Genomic DNA, 23,666 nt, shown 5'->3' with positions numbered 1-23,666 from the left:
TGTAACTAAATTAATCCAACTAGATAATTCCTAGTTAGGGGAACCTGCGTCCCCTGCACACTTTCTGTGGCTCAATCATTAAGCCCAACCTTCTAAAGATAGCTGACACCTCCTTTGGGCAGCTTTTAGTACTCTTAGTGCAAATTAAATCATTTTGTACAGCATTTGTCTTTCATATATTTTCAAAGAAACTACTGATTCATTATTTCATTCCTTCAGTTTGAGGCTCTTTATTCTTATTGCCCAACGTGTTTCGAGATTCATATTCTCTTCATCAGGGGCTTTATATGTAAATAGTTTGTACAATAAATATATCAAATGATAGTTTTAGTACAATTTTGTCACAATTTTGCCACTTGAATTGCATACATTTATATATCACTGTTACTTCTGCTAAATCACAGCAAATCATAATTCCCTTTTTACACGTCTTAAAGTGCAGTTTGAATTCAAAAAGACATAGTCCAACTTAGATCATTTCTGTATGCAATAGCTAATGCCTAAAATTATAGTAATAGATCAGTCACATGTTAGATGGATAGCCACCTTCTGCTTTCGGGAGTCTCATGCTTAGGTTTCAGAATATAATGTTAGAAAATGTTTCTTCATTAGGCGGCCTTCTGAGCACTGTAATCCATTTCATTATTATTACAAAAAGTGTATATAAACAAGTGGTGAGCATATTCTTTATCAAAAACCTAATTGCAAGAATGCTGCCTCTCAAAATATAAATAGCTGACCTTGTGTTGGTAGTTGGAAAGCTACTGTGTGTTCTGTTCTAGTTTTCCCACTGGATTCTACAGTGAATCGCTCATTAACAGAGTCCTTTAATCTGTATTGATAAAGGTATGTATTGTACAAATTGGCTTGACTCCATACTAATATGGCCTTCAGGACGTTGCTCAAAATGTAAAAAAAAGTTTTAAAAAATGCTCACCCTATTCCTTCTTGGTAAAGCACGCAATAATTTAGGGGGAGATAGAACTTCCTGGTGAGTTCACCTAGATGGAAAAGATTCACAATGCAAGTCTAATTATCCTCCCTAGTGTGGATGCGATCTCATCAATTTTAATTGAATGCCTACTTACGTATATTATCCACGTCTCGCATCTGTCAATGGAAGAAAACAGGTTGTGACAATGCCGGGTTGTACAATATGGCCACTATTTATAGCAGCATCATCACGTTTTAATGACAACCTCACGTTATGCATGAATTCCGTCATTTTTGTAAACATTAGATCATCATCATGTAACTGTGCAAGGAGACATACATATCGGCGGTCCACCCGCTATTGTTACATTTTAAATATGTTGCTGAAAACTGTCATGTTCATGTAGTGACATGTTAAAAGATAAAGAATTAAAAAATTAAAAGTATGGTGACCCGCCTATTATTATTCTGCTTGCAATATATTGCTGAAGACAGTTTTGATTGTGTGACTAAGCTTTACTTCTAATGCCATATGTATACTACATTTAGCAAATTCTGTACATTACTCCAACATGGTTCTAGCAGAGTGTATAGACCTCTGTGGTATTTGTTAATATTAACATTATTTGTATAGCGCACCGTCGCCACTGGAGTAGTCCCCAGGTTCTTGGCGGATCTGAAAAGGACAGTGTGATACAAAGGATGATCTTGGAGGGGTTAGTAGGGTGTAATGGAGATAGGAAAGTGAGAGTTCTGATGTCCTGTTGGCAGCTTCAATTTGATTTGCACCGTTTGCTGAGCTTAAGTGCGGTTTTTGGGTCGGTTCGACTTCCCACGTGCTGTTGAACTGGGTTATGTGTTAGTCTGTTTTTACAGTGTGGTGAAGTGTGTGTGGTGAAGTGCGTGCGGATTGCTTTGCAGAGAGGTGGTTGTGTGAGTTTCTGTATTGGAAGTGAATGCGGAAAGATGAGATTTTAGAGTTGGGTTAGCAGGTTTTCCTTACCTCTTTGACTTTGCGTTTCTGTGCTCAACATCTAGGATTATCCTGTGTGTTTGGTATTGTAGTTTGTCTGCCTAGTTGGCAGGCATGTTGAGGAGTGCCAGTTTCCCTCTTTGTTAATCTAGTGGTTCCCGCCCTGGGATGGCGATGTTTGGGTTAGAGGGTTGTGGTTACTCCCTGACTCTCCCTTGGGGGGGGGGGGGTTCTAACCTGCATATGTTTCCTCTGTGAACTAGCTGTATGTGGACACTGGTTGTTGCAGTGTCCCCCCCTCCCTCTGGTTAGGGTAAATTAGGTTAGGGTCATGGGTTACTCCTTAGGAATTCTTATTTTCCACTGGGTGCATGCTTCCTAGTCGTTTTCTTCTGTTTCAGAGACATGTTTTGAGTAGTTTCCTGAATTCAAAATGATCCCTTGTGTTGCGTACGATTTTTGGTAGGTCATTCCAGGTTATTGGTGCCAGGTGAGAGAGAGAAGATCCTCTGAATTTTCTTTGATTGTATGGTTTTGGTTCTAAGCGAATGTCGTTGCTTGATCTGAGTGGTCTTGTTGGATGTTAGACGGTTATTTTCTCAGTTAGGAACTCTGCTCCTTGGCTGTGGATTGCTCTGTGTGTTATGCAAATCGTTTCAAACCTTATTCGCTGTTTAATTGGTAGCCAATGCAGCAATTTTAGCGTTTTGGATGCACTGAAGTTTCTTTACTGGTATTCCTAGGTATAGGCTGTTGGCGTAGTCTATTCTGGAAAAGATGAGTGTGATGATTGTGACTGTTTTGTGGACGAAAGAGAGGAATTGTAGGATCCTTTTTACTGCGTGTAGGAGGAAGAAACATTTCTTGATTATGGCGTTTACTTGTGGTTCAAGTGTTAGTTTGTTGTCCATCAAGACTCCCAGGTTCAAAACTGTCGTGGATGCAGTCGGTGCCATCCCTAGTTCCATCGGCCATGGGATGTAATGATTGTTTTCCCTGCTTTTCATATGATCCGTATTTCTGTTTTGCCTGGGTTGAGTTTGAGTCTGTTAGTAGAGTTCTTGTAGGTACTCTTCCAGCGTTGTGTTTCGTTCCTGTGTATTGAGAAAGGACCTGATGAAGCCTAAGGCCATGACCGTTACCCTAGCCAATATTTTCAGTATTTTAAGGCGCATCTTATGGTCTGCAGTAGTTGCTGAATGGGTTCAGGAGTATCATTGCCGGCTGCTGGTCCTTGTCAGATGTGGTGAAGAGATGTTCTCTCATGTCTGCCAAGCAGTCTCTGCTTCCCTGCCTGATCTAAAGCCTGATTGTCCTTCATCCAGTAGGCACTTGCGTTCCTTATATTCTTGTAACATATGTCAGCGTTGCACCTGTAAAACACATTTTCATACTGCTTGTCCCCTGCAAATAACATAAAGCCTGTCTCCACAATACATGCTAATGCTGGCCCACGTTTAATGATGCTCGTGCCCAAAGAACATCTTAAGGCCTACCGCAACAGTAAATCCCAACCTGGCTCCGCCTTCATCTTGGTCGTGCAAAAACACTGTCTGGATGCTGGTCAGCAATATGTCGCCGCAGGGTGCCCAGTCATGCTGGTTGTGCCCAAAGAATATTATGAAATATGCATCAACAATATATAACTGGGATCTTCCCGCCTCTCCTCCCCCTGGCATCATTGACCAATGCCTGAAGATCTGCCCATGCTTCAGACCACCCCATACCCCGGTGCAAGCTGGTTTTGCCCAAAGCATATCACAAGGCCTGTTGCAGCACTGGTCCCCTGTCATCCTAATTCCCAAAGAATATACTATATGATGCTAGAGCTCAAAGAACACCCTGAGGCCTGCCACAACACATATATCCCAGTGCTGGACCCTTGTCATCCTAGTTGTGCACAAAGAACTTTGTGAACTTGCTTCAGTGATATATGGCAGTTCCGGCACCCCATTTGATATCCTAGAGTACAAAGGGCATTCATGACCTTTCACAGCAGGCTGTGCCAACACTGGCCCTGTGTCATGCTGGCTGTAAGCAAAGAGGCAGGCAAATATAATTTGTACATGCCTGTGCTGCAGACAACCCCCTTTACATGACAATTTCCCCTTCTCTCTATGTTCATGCAGGTTTTGCCCAAACAATCAAATGAGGCCGGTCTCTAGGCTGGGTTTGCCCAAAGAATACTGTCGGACTTTCTGCAGGCTTGCAGCAATATATATGCCAACCAGTCCCTCAACTTTGCTCCTGCTTGCTGGCACTGGGATCCCGTCGTAATCTGGTAGCAGAGTGGGAAGTTGATTCACAACTCCCTGAATACGGCTGCAGCTTGGCCAATAGGAGGCCATAAGAGCAGACAACTTCACGGCCTGGCCTCCTGTGGGCCATAACTAAAGAGTGCAGCCTAAGCCTGCACTAACAGATGCCCTGCAGGCCAGCGTGGAACATAAAGGCCAGCAGGTCCTGTGTCTCTGAAGGTACTATGTTTCTTGACAAGAATAGCATTGTGTGCTGACTTGAGTGACAGCTACCCTTAAAAAATAGACGCCATCTCTTTGTCTATTATGGATGGTCTGCCATGGGCTTTAATACATCATTTTAAAGTTACGTGAATGAACTCAAAGAAAACTAATTTCCATTGGTTTGTTTTCTGCTCTGATTTTGCTGGCTTGTTTTGGAAATATTTTGTAGAAAACAATAAAAGTAAATCAACAGAACATGAATACTTAATACATGTATTAGTAAGTGGATTGAATGTTTTCAATTAGAAGACTCATGTGGTAGTTTACTGCTGCAAATCACACTTTAAACTAGCTCGATTAATGGCAGTAGCAGACCCATTCAAAAGTCTAGATGACTACTATTTGCACTACATTGTAGGTGGCCTGATCTTTGGTGGTAACAGCCATCAGTGACAGAGGGTTGATTCAGAGAGAACAATATGGAAGATGAGTGAGTGATGTAGCTTCCACTGTTTCTCCAAATAAGAAACTGTGGAAGCTACATTTTACAGTGACAAAGACAACTACTGTATGAGAAAACGATTAGAATGTGAGGAGGAAGGGGTAACAAGTAAGGGTAGTATCAAGAATCTATATATATATATATATATATATATATATATATATATATATATATATATATACTCTTTGGTATGTTTCTGTACTCGGCTGATGCAATGTATCAGTGTTGGATGCCCTAAGCTGTCCAAATGGCAAAGTGCACTCGCTCCAAAAACAGCTATCATTTCAACAAGAATGAGCACGGTTCTATGCAGTCACCTTCACCTTCCACTATCGCAAACATTCTGAATAATTTCAAAGTTCTCCCCCCCCCCCACTTTTCTTCAAACAAGGCCCTGCGGTTCCAGTGTCAATGGACGGTTAATTACCGGCTCAACGTTTCAGTCTCTAAAAAGCAAAACGCTGTAGGACGAATGCCTCCACACGAGCTAGCTAAACCTGAATGTAGGTGCTGTAATTATGCTACTACTCAATCTTATGCCATCACAGGGACTCTGCAATCGACAAGGTTGACAATTATGCATCTACAAAGAGACATCATAGGCACGTGTGATTGATTGAACTAGATACTTTTTTATGCAGCGCATACCTCTCATTCCATCTGATAAGTTTAGCCTTTTCAATGACCATTAATACGTCACAGGGACCTACACCCCTTCCTGGAAGCAATTGGTGGTCATTCCATTATTTAAAAAGGGTGGCAGAAGTAATCCTATGAATTACCAACCAATATTGACCTTTCAGATATGCTAGAACGGCATGTTATGCCAGGAACAGCTAGTCTAGTCTACATATATAAAATGCTCAGGTATGTTTCTGTACTCCGCTGATGCAATTTATCAGTGTTAAGTAGCCCCTACTGTTGCAATGACAAAGTGCACCCACTTCAACAACGGCTATCATTTCAATATATGGATGCAATTTATCCATGTTTGCTTGCCCTCTGCTGTCAAAATGGCAAAGTACACCCACTCCAACAACAGCTATTGTTTTAACAAACAGAATAAGCATGGTTCTATGCAGTCACCTTCACCTTCCACTATCGCAAACATTCTGAATAATTTCAAAGTTCTTTCCACCCCCACATTTCTTCAAACAAGTCACTGCGGTTCCAGTGTCAATGGACAGTTAATTACTGCCTCAATGTTTCAGTCTCTAAAGAGAAAAACGCTGTAGGACAAATGCCTCCTCACGAGCTAAAACTGAAAGTAGGTGCTGTAATTATGCTACTATGCAATTTTATGCCATCACAGGGACTCTGAAATGGAACAAGGTTGATAATTTCGCATCTACAAAGAGACATCATAGAGGCCTGTGTGATCACTGGAACTTGGAGACTGTTTTTATAGCCCGCATACCTCTCATTCCATCTGATATGTTTAGCCTTTTCAATGGCCATTAATAAGTCAAAGGGACCTACGCCCCTTCCTGCAAGCTATCAGTGGTAATTCCGATATTCAAGAAGGGGAACATAAGTGATCCTACGAATTACCGACCGATATTGACCTTTCAGATGTGCTTGAACGGCATATGTTACGCCACGAACAGCTAGTTGATTTGTTGTTGTAGACAAAAAGGGGATGCATTTAAAGTGTGTGGAAAGAAAAGGCTTAGGGAAGACATTGGTTGAGCAATGCGTCTTTAATGTATTCATTTCCACATGCATGTCGTGTCACTAATATTTTTGGTTTTCCAAGATTAATTGTAATGTTTCTTTTTCTCCTGAAAGAAGAGAATGGGAAGTGCGCCTTCAGGAAACCCTCGGACCACACTATGTCCTGCTTTTCTCCAATGCCCATGGGGTGCTCTACTTGTCTGTATTTATCAGGCGGGATCTCATGTGGTTCTGCTCAGGTTGGTCCCTGCAATGCACCTTTATTTCTTTATTTAAGTTGCAATGAATGTCTTGTTGGAATCTCCTTTGACCCCCTTCTCTTACCTATATATGATAAACTATTATTGTTGTGAATTGCTTTGGATCGGTGTATTAATGCACATCACTGTGATGCTTATGCTGCTGTGATTGTAGTCTGGTCTGGGATGAGAGCACCTTTCCTTTTCAATTTCCTGTTCCAGTGGGGAACTTCAACAGTCCTTTACCAGGTGCCATGAAATCTTTCTTTTTGATATCCACCCCGTTGTCACACCTGTAATGGCATTCTTGCTTCGATGTTAACGCTGCCCATTCAGCCCTGTCAAGCTGCTTGTTACAATGTTATTATAGCTTGGCACCTACTTATCCATGCAGTGAATCCCAATACAGTTAATGCTTCTTTGTTGGGAGGATATTTCTTTCTAATTATATCCACATAAAATGCATTAAAAATGTGTGTAACTGTAATCAGAAGTCTGAAATCCTGGAGATAAAAGTGTAATCCAGATTCCCTTTCTAAAGCTGATAAACAGTCATAGTAAATGGAGGGAAACTGTGAGAGGAGTTGCTTGGAGACTTTCTGCCTTTGGAATATACTTCGCTTTCACTCCCTTTGCAGAAGAAGACAAGGGAGGGAATCACTGATGCAGATTTAAGGACTTGGCAGTGCAGTTAGGAAGGTCAGCTCAGAAGAAAAGCATAGGAATATAGTTTCAGCAGGAGCACAGCAGTGAACCCACCAACAAATAATCCCCTTGCTGCAACCCTCTATAGTCTGTCTTTGGCTCTCCCTCTCTCTCTCTTTCTGTCTCTCTTCCACCCTCTACTTTCTCTCTCACCTAAAACTCTCTATATTTATTCTCCCTCCATGTCCGAAGTCTGCCCATCCTAGTCTATCCTTTTAATTGTATTAATATTATTAAACCCTATGAAAGTATGCCCTTGTTGTACAGTGCTCCATTGCTGCTCAGCTAGGTTTGCACTACATAAAACCCAGCACGCACATCACATTGGTCACTCTTAAGCAGGATAGGCCTATATGATTTTCAGGCATACTTAAGTAGTAAGGCCAATTGCGGTCTAGGTAACTCAGTATAAACCAGAAGAAACAGTTGGGTTATAAAGACACGTTTGGGACAGTAACCTCAATGGATCACTACACTGATCCCACGACTGAAGACAGCAATGCAACACTGTCCCTGATGCAGGGCTAGCTGTCCCTTTCTTCTTGTTCCCTTCAAGGGGTTTATCTATGCATTCTCATCTGGATTTCACTAAATCCAACTAGTACATCAACAGTACCTCATCTTTCTTTGCCCATCCATGCAAACTATTCTCATACCTGCTCCTGCTCTATCTACACTGATCTGCATGACTTTGTCCTTTACCTTTCTAAATTCACCAAAAACCAGAGACGTCTTTATTTCTCTTTATCGTCTTTCCTATTTTCAACCATTCACAAAACCCTTTCACCAGTCTTCATTCATCCATCTCTCCTTCACACGCTTTTCTTCCTGGGCTTCCTCACACAGCCCTCAACTGAATTGCTCCTACGTGTTCCACTGCTCCTTTTCCATCTTTTGGAACAATAGTTCCTTCTCTGCCACTTCTACCAGTAGAGGTTACATAAGGATCAGTACTTGGTCCCCCTCCTCTTCTTCACACTCTGCATCTTCCTTCTCAGCATACTGACCTCCTCATTTTGTCTTCTCCTGCTACCTGCTCTCTGATGATGCTCAAATCTTTATTGCCTCTTCCTTCACCACAGAGGCATCTGTCGACATTGCCAATGTTTCCTTGCTTTCGTTTACTCCTGTATAACTGAAGTAATCTTCGTTTCAGAACATTCCACAGATGTTCATGCCTCTCTGGTATGATTTCCCCTTGGCCTTCTCAACCCATTCCCCTCGCAAATTGGGAGTTCTGTTTGATAGCTGTCTTAAACCACAACAGTTCTTCTCCTCCATTGCCATGTCAGCCAGGCTCTACCTCTCCTTTCACTCTGCTAAAACCCTCTACAACCTCCTTCACACCTTGTCCACCCGGCCCTTTGCCTCAGCACAGGGGGTCTCTCCATGCAACATTGGTCACTCGCTAAGCTCCTTCAGCTGGTCTACAAATCTATTCAGGGTCTGCTCATTCACCCCCATACCTATCCAACTCCTTCTTGCTACACCCCTGCAATTGCAAGCCCTCCTCAAACTTTGTACCCCGCGCACCCGTTCTGCCTCCCTCTCCTACAATTTCCAAACTTTCGAACATGGGAACACCCTCCACCCCTTTAGAATGTATAAACCTAGCCGCTGTGTTGGACTTGAAGATCACCCTAACAAGCCTTGTGGTATCCCTCAAAGAAGTTCATGCAATCTACAGTGGCATCACTCACCTTCCCCCGCCATCATGTTCCACATTCTCTATTATAATTGTAAAATACTAGAGATAACTGAACTATTGGTGCTTTCATGTATGTATTGTAAATAACTAAAACTGATTATATTGTTCCCTTTTTCCGTTTCCACTTCACCTACACCATTTGGTTATTTCATATATGTTCTACATAGCTCTTACTGTAAAGGATCTTTTATTAAGTCTACTTCTAACTTACAATATTACATAATGATTAATGACCATGATTAAGTGAAGCAGTTAAAGCCCCCAGACCCCACCGAGCTTCTAAACCAGCCTTTGGGGATCTTGCCCTGAATTTACCAAACCTTTATATGAGAACTGCAAGCTACAAATTAGGTGGGTAAAAAAGAAAAGATGAGCTTGTGCCATTATTGCTCTTTTGCTCTCCATGTTTCTTTTCTTTCTTATGCGCATGTTCCAGCTATGCTGCCTTACTGAATGAAAATTGCAAGAAATGAAATGATAGAGCGAAGTGAAACGGATCTGTTTGTGCGAAGGAGGACTTGATTTGAGAGGGAGCTGAAAAAAGAACTACTGATCTGAGGAGCATTGACCCCACAAATAAATTGGCCATCTCTAAATATGCTTTCCCCAGTCTATCACAGTTTAAGGGGGAATAGCTTTACAAGCCTCCACGCAAACGCACACAGATTATAACAAGTTGGCCTCTTATTGTCTATTTATAATCTCAAGTACCCTGGATCCACTGTCGAGTAGGGGGAGCACCAGGGGAAGATGGGATTATGTTAGAATTTTATAAAGTAATTCCTTTACAGACTATTTCCCTTGCTGTTCGCAGTAGTGCTAGACATTACCATACTTGGCCATGTTCCACAGACGTGGAGTTTCACCAATATTGTCATCTGAGTGTAAGCCATGGCAACATAGCAACCCATATTGCATCTGAACTTGCACACTAGCCTACCAGTATTCCAACATGTTCTTTCTAGCTGTAGCCTCTATGAAGGCATCATGGAACAAGACACAGACAACAGATTCAAAGTCAAAATAAAATGGTTTATATACTCAAGTGTCAGGATGGTTGAAGACCAAGCTTAACCTATGGTAAGGTGGGGTGTCCCTATGTGAATGATACTAAGGAAAGTCTGAGTCGGAAAGTTCAACTTAAGTATGTCTGTCTGTCCAAAACCTATCCTTGCCCTCACAACTAATGATAAACAATGTGTGGGGATATCAACGATACATGAAATGGTGATCAAAACAAAACTCCTTTCTTCCTTTTCAGCTTCCCTTCCCCAAGTTCAAGAAAATGCCACAAAAGTCTCGATTACCTTTTTCAAGTTCAGAACTGTTCCACAAAGCCTTCGGGTTCCCTTCCCCAGGTTCAAGGCAATACAGTTCCAAAGAAATGGGTCTTGAGGGCTGCGTCCTCACGACAGTATTGCAGTTCATCAAGTCTCAGGGCTCCCTTCCCCAAAACTTCAACTTTCCAACTTTATACTTAGTCTTTTAATGTTCAACACAACGCCAGATCAACTTGACACACCTTCTGGATTAAATAAACAGTTTGCTTAAATTACTTGTTCTTGGTTCATTTCAACAATATCTTTGGCTTTCACAATTGTGTTCCCAGGTCTAGGTGCAGTTGTCAGACCACAAAGTTCACCTATTACAGGTCGTGCAACCAGGAACCCTAGACTCTTCATCCCACACAGGTTCTTCTGTACTTGTCACTGTGAGTCATGTTCACTTAGCTTCTCCTTGTCGGCCTTTTGGCTTTATGTGTACCTTCACACTCACTTGTCTTCTCCTGGTTAGCCTCTTGGTTTTGCCACAATGTGTCAATATCCTCAGTCTGCCTTGCAGCACTGTATTCATGCATAACGTTCACGGCGTGCTGTTTTCATTTCTTCCCCACCTTTCTGTCATACTCTTTTCGACAACTTCCACACTTGCTCTCTTATTTCGTATTGTTGCTTTCAAGTGGGCACTTTTCGCATTTATATTTCATCAGATCGTAGCCTTGCCCATAACGTTTTCATTAAGTTCAGTATTCAATATTTGCTTAACATCTAATTCTCAAGTGTTCATTACTTGCTTGGCTTTAAATAGTTTTTCCAAAAGGCGATCGTCAGGACTTTAAATTCATTCATTATTCAATTGTGTTCAATATACCATTTAGGACCATGTCCAGTTACTTTCAGATCACTCTGCATTCACAGCGTACTTGTTTCAGTTCGTTTGGCATTCTCAGATATGTGCCAGTATTAGCGGGGCTCCCCGGACTGAGTGTTCCCTGGATTGCACTCACTGGTTGTGCACAACCGCTCTCTACTGCTTCGCCAGTTCCCCGTTCGATCCTCCTGTATCCACGAGCTTTGCCTGCCTCACGGCTACCACAAAGATCTTCCTTCACCCTCCCGCTTGCTGGCGGTGGCTGTGGGCTTTCTTTAGTTGTCGGCAATTGGAGCTCAGCCGGACAGTTGGACCCTCTCATGGCCCGCACTCCGCCTGGGTGTCTCTCTCCTTCTCCAGTCACACGTGGCTCCCAATTCTGGTTTCTCCGACATGCTTCTCTCCAGCCTGTTCTGTTTCCTGCTCTCTTCCATGGTGTGCAGCCCCACCTCTTATATTCCCTAGGAGTATTAGTTAGGCAGAATCCTGTGAAGTTCCCTTGGGGACCACTGCAAGAAGATTAAGACTACAGGAGTAAGCAGTAAACCCAATTGGTAGCAGTCTTTACCACCCAAATTTACCTGGTAGCTGTGGCTGAGCAGTCAGACTTCTCTCAAGAAGAGTAGGGCAGTATACAGAGGATACACAATAGGGCTAAAAACACAGTAGAGCAAGCAAACACTGACCAGAGCTTGTTATCAAAAGTATATAATTATTTATATAACACAAACTTTAGAAAATACACTAGCACTATTAATCAAAGCAAGTTCAAAACACAATCAGAAAAGTATACACACCTCCCTTAAGAATTATTAGCCAAGTCTAAGTCAAAACACCACTTTTTGTCAAAACAGAGGTGAGTGCGTAACTTAGATGGCACTCCAATAATTAAGTAAAAGGGAGAGAAAAAAGCAGGTCATGAAAATAAAACAGTTCCCAACACTTTTAAAAGACCAAAACAAGTTAAAGAAGGCAGAGTCTACTGTAGAGCCAAAGTTCATAGGCCAGGCCCACTTTAAATGGAGCAAGGTGAAATGTGCCCAAGATCACACAGTTGAGAAATGCATTCAAGTCTTTGTAAAAAATGTTCAAAAGAGGTTGGGTTGATTCAGAAGGTAAAGTTAGAAGGTCTAGGGCCAACCCAGTTGGAAAGCCAGGGATTTAAGGGTCACCTTTAGAAAACCGTAGAAAGGGAGGCCAGGTGGAACACAGTACCTTTAAAGTTGAGGAAGCTCCAGCGGTGGCACTTGTTTCTGGCAGCGGGTGCAGTTTGTGTATTCGACCAGGGGAAGAGATGATCTCGTCGAGGAGGAAACTTGGAGTCGTTGCACTGCCCAGGGAAGAGACCAGCCGCAGAGTTTGTTCAGTGAAAAAGGTGCGTTCCTGTTATTCGCGGTCACAGTGGTGAAGCTTGGCTATCCGGCCGCCAGGGTGCTTGGCACGGGCGATTCGACCAAGAGACGTCCTGGAAGCCGAAATGGCGAACTGGTTGATCCCACCAGCTCAAAGGAAGAAGACTCTTTCAGCAGAAGATCTTCTCTTGTCGTCGGGAAAGTGGTGAGGTCGTTGCAGCAAGGCTCCACTGGTGGTGTCGTCGTTGCAGATGGCTCAGCTTTTCCCCTCTTCAGATTTCTTAGTTCCTGTGGCGACTTCTGAAGTTCCAGTCCCAAAAGCCCTGCTTTTATGCAGAAAAACCCCCATTTAACAGCCTAGCTGTCACTCATACATGCTAAGTGGTGTGCCGTGCAGCTCACCACTGGGCCAATCAGAACAGAGTGCGACTTGAGTTGCTAAGGCAACGCAGTCCAGGGTGCCAATTCCCCCACCCACACATCCTGTAGATCCCAGACAGAGTGGCACCAGTTGGAGGGCTTCTGTGGAGAAGCCTGCCAAAAAGTGGAACAAAGGGCCCAACCTTGGTTGGAGTTACAGAGACGGACACGAACGCCATTTTAGAAAAGAGTTCTGCAAAAAGACCCAACCGGTGATTTTATATTAAATAAATAAACCAGCGGTATCTTTAACATTGCACCAAAAAGTGGTGCGTTTAAAATCAATTGGAAAATCCCATAGGAAATATTCTGTTGGAATATTTTGCGTGGTAACCACTGCCACCAGCCAGAAACTCGACAAGGGGGACTGGACAGTGCCCCCTTGGAAACAGGCCCAGGGGCAATCGAATTAACCCCTTCCAGTACTTCCACAATATGATGGTTTGTACTGGTTCTGTTCACAATTTTGGACTAGTAAAGTCAATGGTGACTTTACATGCCCTGGAAGACAGAAGTCAGTCCCAGGGTATGGAGTCTATGCTTGGGGGTCACTATGACACCCCTGTGTTACTGCACTGTGGGTGCTTTGTAACACACACACTAAAAACAGATGATACCCTATGGAGTAAAAAAAGACCCCATAGCCCATAGGCACAAAGTCAAAGACATACCTCAAATCATGCCTAAGAGTGGGAGGAAAAGAGTCTCACTCTTAGCAGGAGAAAACAAACACACCCCAAAAATCCAGCAAAGCTGCTGGGGGACTCAATGGGTTTGGGAAATTAGCCTTATAAGAGAATTCTCCCTAACAGTATTAAAGGTCCAAAGGTGTGGGTCAGTAGATTTCATTGCCTTACTTCTATGCAGCCTATTCGTTGGACATGCCAGACTTCCCCAATGGTACTCTTTCATAGTCTTCTTCGTCTCAGTACTAGAGTGGTGATCATACCTACTGGTGCTCGCTACTCCTAGTCCCCTCTTCCTTGTCCCTGAACTGTAGTAGGTTGAATGAGGAAAATTGAGGGAACTAGTTCACAGCAGCCCATAAAAGGCGGGGAAGGGTTAGGTTGGTTCTCAGAAGGGAAAGGGGGATACCATGTCTCTTACCCTCAAACCTTCTCTTTGTTTACCCTCTTTCTAGTGCTTCTAGACTGGTAATATCTCCTGGCATTTTCTTGGTCAGTAGGACTGGGGTAGCAATACCCCATAACTCCATCCGGGATAGAGGGTTCCTGTCATGCCTTCCGGGCGCTCTGCCAATGACCCCAGGTATCCCTCAGCCCGACCCATTCCCTCACTTACTTCGGACAGGTTCCGGGGCTCACGTTTGCAGTCTGGGCCGCCTCGCGGACGCGCGCAGCATTCCACTTGCGGTCCGCAATTAAGATTACGGCCAATTCTCCATTGGAAGTTGCCGTGGAGACTGGGGAACGGGAAAATCAGGCGAGCGCTTCCACGCCGTGTGATCAGGAAATCCCGCTCACGTGACCACCTCACGGTCACGTGATGCGCTTTCACATTACGTGATCAGGAAGCGATTAATACAAAAGCCGTGATTTGCAGTAGTACGTCGCTTCACAGCTGTTTTTTCCTGAAACTCTGTTTGGCATCATGTATCCTGTTTTTGATCGTTTGGAATCCTGGACTTGGCTCTCGTTCTACAGACTTCTTTTTGGAATACCCTTTGGCTACAGTTACTCACTCTGGACTGCTACTCTGGTTAAAGACCCTGGATTGCTACACGGACTCCATTGGATTCTCCTTTTGCTTTTGGGACCTCGTTGTTCAGTCCTTTACTCAGCTCTATTTTGAACTACATCAATCCTCTCCAGAACTCCTCAACAGGTGGGCAACTATCACTGCAACCAGGTGGATTCCCCAGCCATATTCTAACTGGGACCTCTGCCCATGTGAGTCCCGGAACTACCTTCTCTACACCAGTTGGTTAGCAGCATTCCATCTGCCAACACCTGGTAAGCCCTTTTTCAGTTTCCCCATGCATTGAATTACCGTGTTTATCTGGCACTTAATCCTGTTTTCATTGCAGCTTCCTTGGGGTTTCCAGCGCTCCGTGGTTCCGGACTTCTCCCACCTGTGGCCTCAAAGGTTGCACAAAGAGTAGATTTGAGTATCTCTCTGTGTGGCACTTGGGGACGGAGGTCTCTCATATCTGCACGACTTTAAAGTTACGACAGTTCCTCTTAAAATGGAAATGCTGGACACTGCGTCTCACCTAAGGACATCTCATCCCCAATCCCCAAGGACCCTCTACCCAGGTGATCCTCCCTCGCTTCTCTACCCCCAGGGTCAGGATCCAAAAGCAATGTCCTTTCCCTGGCCACCTGAGAAGAGGATCGAAGCGGAGTAGATTTGAGGACCCCCTCGGTTTTTCTCACACCTCTTATTTCTTACATGCATTTCACATTATGTAGAAGTGTTTTTCCATTTATCTTACAAAAGAGGGGCAGAAAGCAGGTGCTGTAATACGAGGCAGGTAGGCGTGAGAAAAGGCTTTCAACTATAAAACATTTTTCTAGTTGAAAAAGCCCAATATCTGTTCTTTTCAAAGTGAAATCTAATGTTTGCTTCTCATAGCCCTTTATTGACTAAAAGGTCACATACGGTGGTCTGGCGAACTAGGGAAAGCTGCTCACACTAATGGTCATTGTTTCACTTTACATAGCTTTTATTTCGTTTTTCCAAAGCAGATTTCTTTCTATTGTACGTTTGTTGCTTCAAGTCATGAAAGTCTCTTAACAACTCTTCTGGGAAGTGCTTTCCATTTCCTAGATTCAAGGTCTAAGCATTCAAATATGACTCTTTCACAATGCCTCTTATAATTGGCACATTTTCTTCCAGAATACACGGTCTGAGTTTTCCTTCTCTTGTAACCTTTTTTAGATGTGTTGGTACTCTTCACTAAATTTCCCAAGATGCAGCATTAGGTCATCTTGTTTACTCGTACCTCCAGGTTGGGCATTTTCCTCCTCTTTCCCTCTTGGAATTGTTTGTGGACTTCCATCTTCGGTGGCTTCTCACACCACAGCTTAATCATCCTCCGCTACCATTCGCATCTCTCAAGCCGGTTGTATGCTAATTGACCTTTTCACAGTTGACCTCAGGAGAATTAACCTCGGGAGAATTGACCTAATTTAGAAGGTCAATTAGGACATATATGCGGGTGGGAAACCCCCCGCAGCCCCTGACCCAATCAAAAAAAACCTGCAACCCCCCATCCAATCCCCTTCTATTATTTATAATCCAAAACCAACCCAATACATATATAAAATAATAAAAAGGTCAATTGTGCAGAAGGTCAATTGTAAAAGGTCAATTTGGGTAATACCCTCAAGCCCATGCAGTACCTCTTGCTGATCTTCTAGCAGCATCCGAAGCCTCCCTTACTCACCAGGCAACACTCTCTTCTCTATTACCTCCAAACATCAGGAACGAGCCGTCCCACCCAGCCTTCAACAGACTCTTAAAAACCTGGCTGTTTGACAAATACGACTAATCACACAATGACTCTGCTAAAAATGCTACAAAGGTTCCACCTTTTTCCATCTTGTCATCTGCTATCTCTTTACTTCCTGGTTGAGTTTGGGCATTACAAAAATTCTATTAATGAATAAATATTCTTTGCTGTCTTCCCATAGTGGCCTCTGAACCCCTTCAACATCCAGGGGTCTCTGGTACATCTTTCCCTTGGTTATTGCACAGCTGAGTTCGACTGTCTTTCTCTAAATACTTTCTGGCCCATCTCTTCTCCATGCTTCATTCGCTCCCTTTGTGTTCTCTCTCTCAGGTAACCTCAGATATGTGCCCTTAGCTGGATCTTTTCCCCATCAAATACCTCTCTCACGCCCTCACTCTTTGATGGGAAACCCCATAACCTCTCATTTGTTTGCTGGCCTCTCTGGCTCCTTATTCCCCAGAATGCTCTGCTTTTTGTACCTCTAGTCACATGGTCTAGGGAAGGGAGGTATTAAAGAGGTCTCCCTGGAACTGTTTGGTCAGAGGTTGATGTTGTGTGTTCTGGTTTATCATTGGTGCCAGGTTGTATGTTTGCTTCTACCAAAGTTTGTATGCAAAAGACATGTCCCTTTTCATGTGCATTTGTGAGGCTACATGGAGGCATTGGGATGGCAGGTCCATGTGATTCATTTGCTGCAAATACTATTGTTTTCAAAGACTTTCTGTTCCTTTCAGTTGACAAAAAAACATGTGTTGGGCAAGATTTGGAGCAGTACCCTTTGGGTGCACTACAACAACCGCCACCTCCTAGCAATAGGGACCCAACCTTTGGTGTATGTCTGAACTATACAGGTTGGTAGTGTGGCTGAGCAGCCAGGCTCATCTCAAGAGGGGTCAATGTGAGCAGTAGGGGAGTTGCACAGGGATTCACATTGACAAATATCCAAATAGACTCTTATATACAAGGTTTCTTGATTAAACAATTATTAATTTAACAGTCAGTTTGAATAAGCCTTCTTCAGAAGGGGCAATATAATAGTAACAGACAAATACAACCCAATATACACACTCTTAGTTTCTCTGAATCAGCAAATACTCATTTGGGATGGCACACAGACCCTTCCTACACCCTCAGGGGACTTAAATAGTTAGGACACTGTGGACATTAATATATCACTGGTACATTTAGACCAATACTGAGTTTGGTGTCAAAGAAAAGATATTTCAGAATAAAATAAGAGGCCACACACATATTCTGAAGCAGGTAAGTACCTTTTGAACCCCCAATGCAAAGCAAGTTATCCCTTTCCTAGAGGGAAGGTACAACACAGGCAGAGGAGCCAATGTCAATTGGGCAAAAGTCTAGGTGACCTGAAGCACTTCTTGCAGGTAAGTAAAAGTCTTGCACAATGTTTTAGATGTTTTTGTAGAAAAAGTAGAATCAAAGTAGGGTCACAGGCTGGGAGGTTTGTGAGAGGTAGAAGATGCAAGCAACTCTACAGAAGCAACCAAGACAAGTCTCAACTGAGATCAAGCAAGGTTACAAGACAAGAGGTAGGTTCTCTGACTGTACAGTACCTTTGGTTAGAAGCAATGGTTCCAGCTGGCTTCTGTTCCTGTGTGGCTCTGTAGATCCTGTTGTTCCTGGGCCTCAGTTGTGGGGACAAGAGGGAGGACTTCTGGGGACTCCTACAACGGGACGGTCAGTGACAGAAAAGGACCAACTTCTATTCAGCTGCACTTTGCGGTTTCAGCTCCTCACGTCTCAGCAAATAGCACCACTGCAGTCTCACCTCCTCGCGTCTCAACAAATAGCACCACTGCGGTCTCACGGTTACCACTCTGGACTTTCCTCGCATCTGTGGTCCAGCACTCTGTTGTGGCTCAGGCTTGGTCGGTCCTGCTTACTGGGAGTCCGGGGGATCTTCCAGCAGCTCGGGTCTGTCTTAAAAATGATGCACTCAGTTTGGTGTTCCTCTCCCTGGCACTTCTGTTCCAGCAGCTGCAGCAGTGGAAGTACAGCGAGTTCCGAGAGGATGTCCAAACGAGTTCACTTTGGAGTTGATTGGTCCCACCAACTCAAGGGGAGAAGTCTTCCTTGCAGGGCTTCTCTAGCAGAGGCAAATTTGGTACTTCAGCACAGCAGCAGGGCTTCACCGGGCAAACCAACGGTCCAGGAGTTGCAGCAGGTATCTCTTCCAAGTTCTTCTTCGGATTCCTTCGTCCGTCGACTCTGCCTTCCAAGCCAAAAAACATTGCCTTTAATCAGATGTCTCCCATTCATTCCAGCTGGGCTGTCAATCACCCAGCAGGGTGGCTGTCCTTGCTGGACAGCCAGCCGGCCAATCACCTTTGGGCGCATTCCTGTAACCAAGGGGATTAAGCACAGGGAGTTTCGGGCACCTCCCTCACTTCCTGCCCCTGCTAGACATACCAGAGTCCGAGGCGGGCTTCACTCGCGAATCCCGTCAAAGACAAAGTGAACAAAGGCGCCAAACCCCGTTTGGCGTGCAGAGTAAATCTCAAGAAGGACCTTTCCAGCAAGAAATGGCGAAAAAAGAAGACTGGGCCATTTTGACAAAATGGGCACCCATGGGTGCCTTAATGCAGCTGTGAACGCAGCCCGCTGTAAAAACACACAATGGTAGTTAAAAGTAAACCACTGCCACCAGCCATTAATTGTAGAAAGGGTAACATAAAAATGTTACATGAGAAACTAGACAAAGGGGATACTAAGTAACCCCTCCAGCACCCTATTGTAAGATAGTCTGTGGTGGGTCTAGAAAGTTACAATTGTAAGTAAAGTCAATTTTACTTTACTGCTCTTGGAAACAGTAGCTTATCCAAGCGAAGGTATTTAAACCTTTTGGAAATCTAAGAGACTTTCCTGTGCCACTGCACTGAAGGTGCTGTGTGTCACAATGCAATGATGATGCCTATGGAGTTTGTCAGACTCCAAAACCAAAAAGAAACACAGTGTTAAATCACAGAAAAATACACGAGAGAGTGGGGAAAAAGGTCTTGCTCTCTCCAGGTTACAAAATAGGTCCTAGAGTCCAGCAAAAGTGCTGGGGGTCTCTAAGGTAGAGAGGAATTAGCACATGTCTGAGAATTCTCCCTAACACTCAACCCCCCCAGACTAAGGGAGAGGAGGATTTCATCCACCGCTGGATGAATCTCCTTATTCCAGTCTGTCATACTTTCTTGGTCATCAGCATTTTGGTGATCACACCCTGACCTGTTTTCTATAGTAAAATCAAACCCTGAAGGCTGATACCATCTGAACAATTTAGGATTTTCCCCTTTCATCTGCATTAACCATGTCAAGGGTTGGTGGTCTTTTGAATTACAAAAGTAGATCCATATAAGTATTGTTTCAGGGTCCTTCAGTTTACTATTGATGAAGCAGATAAGGTGTTCCCTGCCTTTCACATCCAGCTGATACAGAACTGCACCTATACCTGTATTGGAAGCATCTGTTTGTACAATAAAGGATTGGTTGTAGCAAGGAGCTCTTAAGACTGGAGCTAGACAAAGGCTTTAAGTCTTTCAGATGCCTTAGTGCACTCCTCATTCCACCTGACCTTCTTGGGTAATTTGGGTGAGGAGATCACATTCAAGGGAGAAGCTATGGTCCCATAGTTCTCAATTAAGTTCCTATAGTAACCTGTGAGACCTAGAAAGGCTCTCACTTGGGTTTGAGTAGTAGGCCCAGTCTTGTACAGCTTGTACTTTGCTAGGCAATGGCCTTATTTCACCTCCTCCTACCTCATGTCCAAGGTATTATTTTTTTTTAATTGTTTATTGGTTTTTATAACATTCAACATAAAAAATGAAACCACAAATACGATAACATAACATACAAATTGCGAGGAGTCTCTCACAATTCTGATAATCGTGGTACTTGCTCCTTTCACTATGGAAAATTCTCAGGTATCTAGTGAACTGATGTTCAGATGGCACCCACAGCTGGTAAGACGCCCTCATTAGGGCTTTCCTCTTGGTCCATCGGGTTTGTAACCACGCTTTCAGACCCATCAGAGTCTTCAGTATCTCTGTCTTCTCTGGATCCCAGCATATCCTGTCGGAGTGTGTTCCAAGCTCATAACTTGTCGCTACATTCTCTTGACCCTCTCTGTACTGCGCTGGTCCATACTACTGTTTCTGCCAATGCCCATCGATTCAAGTCGGCCCACCATGCTTCTATTCTGGGCCCTGTGTCGGTCTTCCATGCCATTGTAATCCGGCATTTCTCCAAGATGCACATCAAGTCCTTCATCTTGGCTATATGTGTCCTTTGTTTGCCACCCCTTGGGAATAGTCCCAACAAGTAGCTTACTGGTGTCCATTGTTGCATTTGCACTCGGCCTGTAGTCGCCCTTGCTTTGATGTCTTCCCAAAATGTTTGTATTACTGGGCACCCCCAGAACATGTGGAGCATGTCTGCATTTTCCAGGGCACATCTGGGACAGGTTTGAGTGTCTTTGTTCCCCATTTTGGATAATCCTTTGGGGTGAGGTACACTCTGTGGGTGACATAAAGCTGCGTCTGTTTGAATCTTGCATTTCTCAAGACCATTTTTGTATTTCGAGGGGATTGGGTCCTCCGACGTATTCCATATCTATGACATGTAATCACCACAGCTGTGCTGCTTCGGAAACTTTTTTCGGCGTCCTGCGTCGATGCGCCGTCGTCGAGGACCTCCTCCGACGTCATCCGATGTGATAAGGAGGACGCACGACGCCCGTAGCCTCAGTTCCGTTTTTTCCGCGAACGTGTTGCTTCGTGAATCTCGGTTGGCGCCTCGACTCTTTGGAGTTCTGTTCTTCTCGGTTCTTCGAACCTGTTCGTTTTTGTGAAAATCCTTAGTGTGAAGATGTCTTCTACTTCGTCTTCGACCCCGCGTCCGGGCTTCAAGAAGTGCGGGGAGTGTGGGTCCAAGATGTCGGTGACGGACTCGCACGACGCCTGCCTCTGGTGCCTCGGGGAGGCCCACGACACGGATGACTGTATCGACTGCCAGTCGCTCACGTCCAAAGCCTTACGCGAACGTAAGAAGAAGTTGTCGGTAGGTCGGGTGTCCAAGCCCCGGAAGTTGAAGTCTGCGGGGCTTTCGACGGATGATTCGAGGGGTGACTCTCTGCGTCTTCGTCGGAAGTCTCGTGGGTCTCCTTCTAGGAGTCGGTCTCGCCACTCCTCAGCCTCTTCGAGGCATTCTCGGAAGCGCCAACACAGGTCGTCTTCCAGGTCCTCTTCGGAGGACTCTGCCCGGCACGTCGCTTACCCCACCAGCCGTGCGACGCCGGAGGAATGGGCTTCCTTCGGGAAGAAAATGCTGGCGATTCTTGAGTCGCAGGGTACTAAGCCGTCCGCGCCCCCGAGTGGGGTCAGTCGTGAGAGGTCGAGAGACACCGCTCGCAAGAGTGGTCGGCACGAGTCACGGGAGAGGTCCCGTTCGGACAAGGAGACTCGTTCTCGACGTACCCGTTCCAGGTCCCGGTCCTCGACGCGTTCGAGACCGTGTGCACCTGTGAGGTCTTCGAGGAAGACATCGACGTCTGAGGCGTCGAGGGCGTCGACAGGCTTTCTCGAGGCTCCGGCTCCGAGGAAGTCGTCAAAGCCGTCGACGCTCAGGTCGTCGAAGGACACGCTCGGGGCTCCGGCTTCGAGGGCTGTGTCGACGCCGCCGATGCTGGCGGCGCTGCATCTGACGTCGACACCGATTTCCTCGACGCCGATCCTCTCGGCGCCGATGCCTGTTCTCTCGACGCCGGCGCCGATTCGCTCGATGCCATCGACGCCTTTCGTGTCGGAGGTACCCCGTGGCACGGGAGAATCCCCTAGGAAGGCTCTGGTTAAGAGCAAGCACTCTCGGGTGCCTTCTTTTCGCCACCTGGAATATATTTCAGAGGCGGATGAGGATTCTGATGGCCTGGTTCCTAGTCAGGTTCCAGATGAAATTGTCTCTGGCCATAGTCAGTTTGACGATTTGAGGCAGTCACTGCATGATGCCAATGGACTGGACACCTCTCCGGAGGTGGAGTTTTGTAGGCCTGAGCCTGGCTCTCATGCCGATTCCTCGTACCGGCGCCTTATGGCTAGGGTTTCTGAGTACTTGGGATGGTCTGCTCCCCCAGGGGAGTTTGTGCAGGATGATCTAACGGACATCCTTGATGTTGGTCCCCCAACTGACCCAGTACTGCCGTTCCATATGGCTTTACAGAGAAGGGTGGCGGCGGCTTGGACTGCTCCGGAGAGTCTCCCGGCGGTGGGCAGATCCTTGTCGCGAAAATACCGTCCAGCCAGTAGCGACCCCTGCTACTTGACCAGGCACCCCACTCCGGAGAGTTTGGTGGTGCAGGCGGCCACGGCCCCGGCGAAGCAGGCGTCATACCCTACCATCCCTCCTGATAGGGACGACAAACGTTTTGATGGCTGGGCGAAGAAAGTGTTTTCTTCTGGTGGTATGGCGCTTCAGGTGGCCAACTCCATTTGTGCCTTGTCTCGTTTCACACACACTCTGTGGACCTGTGTTGCGTTAGTGGCTGAACATATTCCCGAAGGGGACGAACGGGATGGTTTCCTTGCTATGGTCCAGGATGGTAAGGATGCCAAGTGTGAGTCCGTTCAGTCGGGTTTGGACTTAGCTGAATGCGTCAGTAGGTCCATGGCGGCGAGCACCGTGATACGCAGGTTTGCGTGGTTGCAGAAGTCAGGGTTTGCTCCTGATGTGCAGTCCCGGCTCCTCAACATGCCCTTTGATGGTGAACACCTGTTTGGCAGCAAGGCTGACGAGAGCCTTGAGAGGTTGCAGACCTCAAAAGCTGCAGCGAAGTCGTTGGGCGCTGCAGTTCGCCAACCTCTGCCTTTTCGTCCTAGGGGACAGCAGTGGAGGGGTGGTTCCTTTCGCTATTACTCGTCCTTCAGTAAAGCGAGAGGAGCTGGCAGTCAAAGAGGCCAACGCAGGGGTACCAGAGGTGGACGACAGGGTCCCGTGGTGCCAAGGCCGCTCGGGCAGTTGCCTCTTTGCCCTCAGGTAACGCCGCAGCCGCTCCCACTCAGTCATGAGGCCA

At 45.3% G+C, this 23,666-nt stretch overlaps 1 protein-coding gene across 2 annotated transcripts in view; it reads left to right on the top strand.

The window, feature by feature from the left end:
* INPP5E (inositol polyphosphate-5-phosphatase E) overlaps window positions 1–23,666 on the top strand; it is a 542,414-nt gene that overhangs the window by 290,461 nt on the left and 228,287 nt on the right. For both annotated transcript variants that reach the window (XM_069609582.1, XM_069609583.1), the window contains one exon: window positions 6,659–6,783. In XM_069609582.1, coding sequence (XP_069465683.1) covers window positions 6,659–6,783 — 125 coding nt within the window. The remainder of the gene's footprint in view (window positions 1–6,658; window positions 6,784–23,666) is intronic.

The sequence above is a fragment of the Ambystoma mexicanum genome, chromosome 8, assembly GCF_040938575.1.
Source record: "Ambystoma mexicanum isolate Mex_15411 chromosome 8, UKY_AmexF1_1, whole genome shotgun sequence".
Taxonomy (NCBI): Eukaryota; Metazoa; Chordata; class Amphibia; order Caudata; family Ambystomatidae; genus Ambystoma; species Ambystoma mexicanum.
The sequence above is the reverse complement of the archived record's forward strand: the minus strand, read 5'-3'. Positions and strand labels throughout refer to the sequence as shown.